The 10,577-nt window shown below is 42.3% G+C and overlaps 1 protein-coding gene across 1 annotated transcript in view; it reads right to left on the bottom strand.

Moving 5' to 3' along the window:
• Window positions 1-202: 202 nt before the first annotated feature.
• LOC103082426 (protein lifeguard 2-like) overlaps window positions 203-10,577 on the bottom strand; it is a 20,922-nt gene continuing 10,547 nt past the window's right edge. The window contains exons 6-10 of the mRNA XM_007461890.1: window positions 8,577-8,614; window positions 8,377-8,464; window positions 6,840-6,929; window positions 4,979-5,026; window positions 203-709 (exon numbers count right to left, since the gene is read on the bottom strand). Coding sequence (XP_007461952.1) covers window positions 557-709; window positions 4,979-5,026; window positions 6,840-6,929; window positions 8,377-8,464; window positions 8,577-8,614 — 417 coding nt within the window. The 3' untranslated portion in view covers window positions 203-556. The remainder of the gene's footprint in view (window positions 710-4,978; window positions 5,027-6,839; window positions 6,930-8,376; window positions 8,465-8,576; window positions 8,615-10,577) is intronic.

The following is a 10,577-nucleotide window of genomic DNA, read 5'->3' as shown; positions in this document are numbered from 1 at the left end:
AAAAGGCTCCACTTGGAGCACACAGATACTTTGAGATAGAAACAAAGAGATCTCTCAAGATAGAATTTACTTCTCCAGTCCGACTCTGGAATCCAAGAGAAAGGCAGAATTCTTTATAGTTTCTCTTACTCTTAAAAAAAGTCAGATGCCAAAATATTCCCACCAAATGTCCAAATCAAGAGAAGAGGATGGAGTAAATATGGGTTTCTGTAATCAATTTTATTCATGTAGAGGGATGTTGATTACAGCTTTAAATAGTGCCTGGAAAACGTCCACAAAGTAATGAGCATCTTACAAATGTTTGTAAGTGTGTAGTTATGTAACTCACCTTTTGAATTTATAAAAATCAGAAACGTCCGCCAGAAAGTTTTGCAATGTGACAGTGGAACTAAAAATATATAACAGCTACAGCTAACATTTACTGAATGCTCACTGTCATTTGACAAAAAAATTAAGTATTTTAAAATAGAAGGGGTAATGGTGTGGTAACCTCTGTATGTCTTCACAGGCGTTCCTCCTTCCCTCTTTTCAGCCCGAGCCAGCCTTGGCCGTATGACTACCGTCCCAGTCCAATCAGTTGCAAAATAAAAAGGAAAAGGTTGATTATGTCCATGTAGATGTTCAGGGCAGCAAAAACATACTCTTCAGGGTCCAGGTCAGAATGATGATGGCACCCTCCCACCATCAGCTGTACATCCATCACCAAGTACTTAAAGAAAAGAAAGAAGAATTAGCTACTTAAATTGTACATTTCTATCAAGTAAGTATCCTAAAATTATCTGGAAAAATTATTTCCCATCGGTAACTATATCACAGAGAGTAAATTTGTGGCTATAGGTATTATTCTTACAGCCTCAATCATTCATGATGTCCCCAAGTTTGTGCTTTATCTATTAAAGCAAGTGTTTCATTCTCCTGAAGCCAGTGGGACCAAATATGTGAGCCTTACTTTCCTTTCCTTCCAAGTCCAGAAAGCTCTGTGCCTTTAGCCAATGATGTAGACCAGGTGGGCAGATTGGACACAGAGAGAAACTACAAAATGCCCTGTGTTTGTGATTTCCCCACATGTTCTCACTGAAAAAAAGAATGAAAATAAAGATGGTTCCCCAACATTTAGATTCACCCACAGCAATAATTCTGAACTTTCCTTTGGGTGATAGCATTTTTCAAAACTTGACATTGGAGATGGCTTTGTGACGATGTCAGTATTTCCAAAATAGAATGAGAAGACTCATATATGGTTAAATAACACCCAATTAAATGTTTAAGCTCAGCTGTGGTAGGTAAAATTATGAGCTTCTAAAGCATCAAGAAAAAAAGTTAGAGAGCCCTCTCACCCTTGTGTTTGTTGCAAAGTGAGCAGATGTGGGCCCCACAAGTGCATTAGAAGGAGGAAAAGAAAACAAGTGGCTCCTCAGGTCTTTATATCCAGACTGTAGACTAAGAGTCTAGTGCTGTGAGGCAGAACCGCATCAGACAGGTCAACCCTGGCATTACAAAGAATTCTTGGGGTTTTAAAAACTCTTTAAAATAATCCATTTTAAAACAACATCCACTACAGGGAAACCTGTCCCAAGTAATTCAGGTATCAGCTCTCCCTGCGTCCTGGTTCCCACTCAGGCTTCTAAGAATGAGGAGGAAGGGAGGAAAGAAACAGGAGGAAAAGAATGGGGCACCTTCTGGGTAGCCTCATACCAGTTCATGATAGATGTCATCTCATGTAATATGGGAATGACCCAGTTGAGGCAGGTGAGGTTAACAGAGCCTCCAAGAAGGGAAGATCACACTGTAGCAGGTGGCAGAGAAGAGAGTCAAACCCAAGTCTGGGGGTTGCCAAAGCGGCTGCTTCACCTGGACCACTAAGTCCCCTCCCACTTATCCTCCCTCTCCCTATGTCTGATTCCAGTAACTCTGTGGCAGAAAAAGCTAGAATGACCAACCATTCCAGTTTGCCCAGGACTTTTGTGTGTCTTGAGAAACCCCTCAGTCCCAGGGAAACGAGGACAGTTGGTCATCCTTTAAAAAAGGCCTCCAGCAGCTGAGCTTCCAGCCTTGCTCTTAGCCTCCATCTGTCACCCTGGAGTCCTTCTGTGGAAAAGTGCTTTTCTTTCTTCCTCCCCTCCAAGAACCCCTGACTTTATCTTATTTCTTCTTACAAGAGAGATAATGACTCCTAATCATTTCATGTACTGGCAGTTAGGAGTGCACCTCACAGGTGAGGTTATGTTTTTGAAGGCAGACAGGAAAGTGGGAGAGTAAGGTGAGCTGGGATCCAGCTGTCTGCCCCCCAACCCCAGGGGAAGAGGGCTCAGGACACCATGCAAGAGACAGCTAGCCCACAGGGAAGCCCTGGTCAGGATTAGAAGCCCCAGGAGCATCTGAGGGTTCAATAAGCAATTATCACAAGGTTGTAGGATGCAGAGTTACTATACAACGGTCAATTACTTTCCTATATGCAGAAATGTATAAGTGAAATTGGAAATTAAAAACACAATACCATTTACATTAGCATCCAAAAAACTTAAATACTTAGGTATAAGTCTAACAAAATATGTACAAGAACTATATGAGGGAAACTATAACTCTCTGATGAATGAAATCAAGGAAGAACTAAATAAATGGAGAGACATTCCATGTTTGTGGATAGGAAGACTCAATATTTCCAAAATATCAGTTCTTCCCAACTTGATCTATAGATTCAACACAATCCCAATCAAAATCCCAGCAAGTTATTTTGTGGATATTGACAAACCATATGGAGAGACAAAACTTTATATGGAGAGACAAAAGACCCAGAATAGCCAATACAATATTGAAGGAAAAGAACAAAGTTGGAGGACTGATGCTACCAGACGGCAAGATTTACTATAAAGCTACAGTAATCAAGATAGTGTGGTACTGAAGAAAAGACTAAACAAATAGATCAACAGGACAGAATAAAGAGCAAAGGCAATACAACGGAGTAAACATAGTCTCTTCAACAAATGGTGCTGAAACAACTGGACATCCACATGCCAAAAAAATGAATCTAGACACAGATCTTACACCTTTCACAAAATAACTCATAATGAATCATAGACTTAAATGTAAAACGTAAAACTCCTAGAAGATAACATAGGAGAAAACCTAGATGACCTTGGGTGTGGTGATGATTTTTTTAGATATGACACCAAAAGTATGATCCATGAAAGAAATAGTGGATAAACTAGACTTCATTAAAATTAAAAATGTCTGCTCTGTGAAAGACAATGTGAAGATAATGATAATACAAGGCACAGACTGGGAGAAAATATTTACAAAAGAAATATCTGATAAAGGACAGTTCTCCTAAATATACAAAGAACTCTTAAAACTCAACAATAAGAAAACAAACAACTTGATTACAAAATGGGCCCAAGAACTTAACAGACACTTCACCAAAGAAGATATACAAATGGGAAGTAAGCATATGAAAAGATGCTCTACATCATATGTCATCAGGGAAATGCAAATTAAAATTACAATAAGGGCTTTCCTGGTGGCGCAGTGGTTGAGAGTCCGCCTGTCGATGCAGGGGACACGGGTTTGTGCCTCGGTCCGGGAAGATCCCACATGCCACGGAGCGGCTGGGCCAGTGAGCCATGGCCGCTGAGCCTGTGCGTCCGGAGCCTGTGCTCCGCAACGGGAGAGGCCACAACAGTGAGAGGCCCGCGTACTGCAAAAAAAAAAAAGTATTTGTGGGCTTCCCTGGTGGCACAGTGGTTGGGAGTCTGCCTGCCGATGCAGGGGACACAGGCTCGTGCCCCGGTCCAGGAAGACCCCACATGCCACAGAACGGCTGGGCCAGTGAGCCATGGCCGCTGAGCCTGTGCGTCCGGAGCCTGTGCTCCGCAACGGGAGAGGCCACAACAGTGAGAGGCCTGTGCACCACACACACAAAAAATTACAATAAGATACCACTACACACCCATTAGAATGGCCAAATTCTGGAACACTGACAATACCAAATGCTGGTGAGGACATGGAGCAACAGGAACTCTCATACACTGCTAGTGAGAATACAAAGTATTACAACCACTTTGGAATACAGTCTTACAAAACTAAACATACTCTTACTGTATGATCCAGTGAACATGCTCCTTGGTATGTACCGAAAGGAGATGAAATCATCTGTCCGCACAAAAACCTGCACATGGATGTTTATAGCAGATTTATTCATAATTGCCAAAACTTGAGAGCAAACAAGATGCACCTCAGTAGGTGAATGAATAAATTAACTGTGGTACATTAAGATGGTGGAATATTATTCAACACTAAAAAGAAATGACCTACCAAGCCATGAAAAGACATGGAGAAATCTTAAGTGCAAATACTAAGTAAAAGAAGCCAATTTGAAAAGGCTTCATATTGTATGATTCCTACTCTATGACATTCTGGAAAAGGCAAAACTTGGAAACAGTAAGAAGATTAGTGGTTGCCAGGGGTTGGGGATGGGGAGGGATCAACTGGTAGAACAAAGAGGATTTTTTGAGCAGTGAAAATATTCTGTATGATATTACAATGATGAATACATATTATTATACATTTGTCCAACCCCATAGAATGTACAACACCAAGAGTGAGCCTTAATGTAGACTACGGACTTTGGGTGATTATGATATGTCAATGTAGGTTCATCAATTGTAATAAATGTACCACTTTGGTGGGGGATATTGATAATGGGGAAGGCCATGCATGTATGGAGGCTGGAGTATATGGGAAATCTCTGTACTCTTCTTTTGGTTTTACTAAGAACCTAAAACTGCTCTAAAAAGAATTGTCTTTATAAAAAATAAAAAGGCGGAGGAGGAGGACGAGAAGACAGAGGAAGGAGCAAGTGACCTGGAGAGCTTTCCAGTGAATTACTGACTCCACTTGACTCCAGGCCTAGCAGAGGGCTTAGGGCCCCATCAATGCACATACCATACTCTTTGTCAAAGAAAGGGAGAAATGCACTTACGAGTGAGAAGATCACAGTTCCAAGTCCAGCATACAATAGATGCAACCACTGCAAAAAGAAAGAAAACAACTGTATATTAAGAGTAAGACTTGGAACAACTCAGGGGATCACTTAGGTCACTGCTGTTAGATAAGATATTAAGAAAGTCAAAGCTGTGGAGAGAATCTTTTCTTGAACATAGTCAACGGCATCCACTCAATTCCATTCAGCAAGCCCCATCCACATAGTTCTTCAAGAGAATGTGCCCTGGGCTTCCCTGGTGGTGCAGTGGTTGAGAATCTGCCTGCTAATGCAGGGGACATGGGTTCGAGCCCTGGTCTGGGAAGATCCCATATGCCGCGGAGCAACTAGGCCCGTGAGCCACAACTACTGAGCCTGCGTGTCTGGAGCTTGTGCTCCGCAACAAGAGAGGCCCGCGCACCGCGATGAAGAGTGGCCCCCTCTTGCCACAACTAGAGAAAGCCCTCGCTCTGAAACGAAGACCCAACACGGCAAAAATGAATAAATAAATTACTAAAAAAAAAAAAAAACTCCTACCCCCAACATCTAAAAAAATAATAATAATAATAAAAAAAAAAAGAGAATGTGCCCTCCCCTCAGATCAGGGAACATAGTGACCCTCACACAGCCTTGCTAGAGCTGATTGACAAGAGGTGGATGATAACATTCCAACAGCAGTGAATCTCTTGACCGACCAAGAGCCTCTTACCTGTGACCAGGATCAAACAGATGCTCTAGGCCAGTTAGAAATCAATTCTCAGGATAGAGGAATCCAGGCAGCAGTTTTGTCATTAGCTAGTGCTGGAGATATTACTTCACAAGCAGAGATGGCCAATCACCTCAGTTCAAGAAAGGGAGGTGGGGTTTCCTTTTCCGTGAATTCTGGCTCTTCTTCCCACCTAGGAGCTCCATGACAGTCTCTGGGTCTTTGCCTTGACCTAGTCTGAGGGGTATGTGTTCCTTGCAACCAGAACAGCCCTGATCAGAATATGTGACAAATTGGCCTAAATGCCAAAGGGTTTGGCTGTAGGAGAGCAAAAGGAAGTGGTGTATAACATCTGAGAAGCATAGTGGTGTTCACTCTTTAGGAGGAGAAAGCTAGTCCTAGAGGCATGGGGAGCACTCTGCTAACCAGGGAAGGTTCTCGGGGAAAGAGAGAAATCAGGAGTCAGTGACACAGAGAAGGAGGCAGTGTTTCCAGACTGAGCTAGGTGTAAGAAAACAGCTGACAACTGGAGTCTGAAGGATTCAAAATTGCCAGAGTCCAGCAAGGCTGGACATACTTAGAACAGGGGTCTGTCAGTGGTTCACCCCAAGATCCTCTCAGGGGAGCGCAGCTGTCGCCTAGGGTCGGAGCTCAATCTTCATGCCCAGACCTCCTGTCAGTGGTCCCCTACCACATCTGGTGCAGCAGGTGGCCTCACAGACCTCCAGCTACGGGGAGGGCCATGTAACTGACCAGGGCCCGGTGGCTGTGTGGTGCAACCCACTGTAGTTTGCTCCTGGGTCACGCTTTCCTATCTCAGCCATTGGTGGGGGCAGCAGGACCTTCTTGGGAGACCCTGGACTGCTGTAATGGTCCACATTAGCTCCAGGAGCCCCTGATGGCACCACATCCAGAGTGCTCCCACCTTCCTTCCCTCTCCTGAACCTGGGGTCACATATGCTGTCGTGGTCTGACAGCTCTTTCAGCCTTCGTTGCCGCCACACTTTTCTCCCACAGACATTTCTCCTATCGCAGTCCTTGCAAGTTTCACCCATCTGGTGTCTGCTTCTCAGAGGATCCAGACCAGCAACACAACCAGCACTTCACCCTATATTCTAACAATTCTCTGAGGTTTACAAAGGAGATCCCACTTACATATGATCGTATGAAGATTAAGAGAGTTCCATAGGTAATAAGTACGAAGAGTAAAACAAACAGCATTCCATTTAGCAAGGTGAAATCGCACTGAGGAAACAACACAAAACCAATTAAATTATCATCCATAAGCAATTTCAAGGTGTTTAGAGATGCATCGTGTACCCGCTAGACAGAAACTGGCCCATTTGCTAATAATTTCCTCTGGCTAATCCCAAGAACCATGGAAATCCATTAGCCCCTAAGCACTGAAAAATGCTACATAAAAAGTGTTGTGTTTCTTCAGGAGGGAGAAAAGGGTAGGATATGGATGAAATAACAGGAGCCACAAATTGATAATTTTTGAAACTAGGTAATGGGCACATGGGAGTTTATTAAACTATTCTATCTTTGTATCTATATAAAATTTTCCCTAATAAAAAATGTACACTGAATAAGCAGGATGTAAATTTGTAAGTATAGTATGATCATAATCATTCATATTTTTAAAAGCATAAGCATAGACTATATTAATGGAATTAAATAGACAAAGATGTTAACTGGGTACCTTTTTTACATTTGTATGTATATATTCCAATAAAAATACATATACTAAGCTTTCAAAAATTACTATTAATTATTCTTTTGTAATCTTAAAATTTATTAATATGCTTTTTTTTTTTTTTTTTTACATCTTTATTGGGGTATAATTGCTTTACAATGGTGTGTTAGTTTCTGCTTTATAACAGAGTGAGTCAGTTATACATATTAATATGCTTTTTGGTTTTGCTTCTATAAATCAGTAACCAAGTCAGCCTAGGGAAGATTAGAATTTTTTTTAAAGAAATAGGAATATTCGTCTTCTGGCCTGAAAAAAAAATGGATTAGGAAGCAAAAGAATCCAAGGTATTTTCTTGCAAGAGTGTTTTCCTAATTCCTCTATTTTTCCTATTTCACTCCCTACCCTTACCACACCAAGAGAATAATCTACCAGGTCACCGAGTCTGGTTCTCAGGCCGGAAGCATCAGCAGCGCCTGGGAAATGTAAATTATTGGCCCCCATGCCAGACATTGTGAAGCAGCAACTCCAGGAGTGAATTCTGTGTTTCACATGCTCTCCGGGTGACTCTGATGCCTGCTAAGAAAGTTTGTCTAGAGCTGTGCTTTCAATACACTTGGCTACTGAGTACTGGAAATGCAGTTAGTTCAAACTGAGATTGCTGCAAGTATAAAATACACACTGGATTTGAATTTCGAAATAAAGAATGTAAGGTATCTCATTAATATTTTTGCTATACTAATTACATGTCGAAATGATAACACTTCACATATACTGGGTTAAATGAAATATATTATTAAAACTACTTTTACCTGTCTCCTTTTACTTTTTAAACATGGTTACTAGGAAAGCCAGAAGCCTGAAGGCAAGGACTCCATGGAGGTGAGGCCCACAGAAAGCCGAGAGCCCGAGGGAGGAGGGAGCAGAATGGGTCAGCAGGGGCAAAGAAACATATTCACACACTCCCTTATGACAGAAATCTGCTTCAGTAATATGTACTTTTGTTTGAAGAGCAAATAAAGCGAGTGATATCGTCACTAGAGCGGTTGCTGCTGTTGCCCATAACACTTCCTCGGCATTATAGAAACTAAAACCAGAGACTGTGATTATTGCTCACATAACATTCAAAGAAAAGCACACACACACACACACACACACACACACACACACACACACACAAATGTGTATCAAAGACTTACACTGACATGGTTCCTAGCAGCAGACCTTGAAGTATTGTCTAGAAACAAAAATCACAATAAATCAGAAGCCTGAATCCCAAGGCCAAAATCCAGAAGAGATGGTTTGAGGTTTGTGCATTCTGGCAGGGTCTAGTGAGCTATTGGGAATATGTATGATCCCAGCGCACAAAGCTACAGGCTATGAATATGGGAAATAAATAACGGAAACAAACATTTCCTTATTGTTCTCCCCAAGACGGACAGAAAAAATTATTTCATGCATAAATATTTCTTAGAACACAATAGTAACTTTCAACATATTCAGTGAGTTAAATATGTATTAATTAGGAATGTGGAAACCAAGGTAAAAGCTTTATCTGTAGACCATATTGTCATTAATCAAATAGGGCCATCCACACAGAATCTTAACATTTTATCAGAGCAGGATATGCTATTTCTACTGACGCTCCACCAAAGGTTTCCATACTGACCTTTCCCATAGTGCTTGGATGAGAATAAAATACTTCAAACCTCAGATGTGGAATGAGGATTGAGACCTCAGTACCAGGGGATGAGCTGGAGGACACACCTATAAAGCATGGACCTGCACTGGTAGGTACCAATCCAGGGCTCTGAAGAGGGCTGCACTGGGGCTGCATTGGGTCTGTATGGGGGCTATATGGGGGCTGGAGGGTTCCCATGGTCCAAATGGAGCCAAGGATGGGGCAGTGAGGGAGAGAGGGAGGGGATGAGAGCCAGAAGGCAGTCAAGCTGGAGGATGAGACCAAAAAGGCTATGAGGATGAGACCAAAAAGGCTATGAGGATGTGCCCAGGCCCACAGTCAGGCTCCAGGACAGCCAGCAGGCCAGTGAGAACTACAGTCAGCAGCGGCTGCAGGGCCTGAGGACATTCCCCAGCTGGTAGGATGCTCCGTCAGAGACAAATCCAGAGACTAGCTGGTCCATGGCAAGAGCCAGGAAAGAACCTTCTAGTCTCTGGGAGTAAATGTGAGGACACATCCTATCCTCAGTGCTAAGACTGCCTGAGAGGCTTTGGACTTCGTCAGCTGGCTAATGACGTCCAGGATTGGAGACTGGAAAAGAACCGGAGTCCCGGGAGTCCTGGATTGCCTCTCTGGATCTCCCAAACCCAGTGGGTAAGCCTGATTCTCTGCTTTGTTCAATGGACCAAAGTAAGCTGTCTTTATTGACCTTACAGGTTTTTTTTAAAGTGCACCTATTCCACACACACATGATATTTTAACAATGTGCTTGCTTTCAACCTTCCCTTTTATAATATTTCTTCTCTTAGACTGTTACCAGCTTAGAAATAAACAGCAAAACCTTGGAGATGAGAGCTTCCTTTGAGATCAATAACTTTGATCTCTTCTTGAAATAAACATTAGAACTATTGAAAAAGTTAAAAGAAAACATCCAAAAATTTCTGGAAAAATACCTCTCCCCATCCCATCGTCTCTTCCCCAGGATTCCCAGTGTCTTTCTATGTCTGGCTTTTAACTCCCACCCCTTCTGAGTGTGGTCTCTGCTGTTAAGTGCAGGAACTGGGAGACTCTACTCGCTCACCTGGACAATGAGCAGTGTATCCACACCAACTAAGAAAGGCCCCTCAATGCTCCATCAGCTGAAGAAATGCCCAAATGTGGGTATCAAAGAGACAGTCTTCTCCAGCGTCATGAGGAAACTGTTCTTCCCGACATATAATTCACACCGGATGCTGTGTGGTACCCACAGAGAACCTCATCCTTGGCCGTGTGTCCTTGCTCACGGTGACCACCAGGAGGCGCAGATCCAAATCTAGGCTCATCACACTCAAATGCGTGGAACTATGCATTTTGCGCACGAATCTCACCTCTGGCTTTATTTTCCTTCCATCAGATTTCCCCACCAATTTATCTTATCTTCTTACATTTTGCATATATATATATATATATATATATATATATATATATATATATATTTTTTTTTTTTTTTTTTTTTTTTTTTTTCGGGACCCCCCCCCCT

The sequence above is a fragment of the Lipotes vexillifer genome, unplaced genomic scaffold, assembly GCF_000442215.2.
Source record: "Lipotes vexillifer unplaced genomic scaffold, Lipotes_vexillifer_v1.1 scaffold663, whole genome shotgun sequence".
Classification (NCBI taxonomy): Eukaryota; Metazoa; Chordata; class Mammalia; order Artiodactyla; family Lipotidae; genus Lipotes; species Lipotes vexillifer.
The sequence above is the reverse complement of the archived record's forward strand: the minus strand, read 5'-3'. Positions and strand labels throughout refer to the sequence as shown.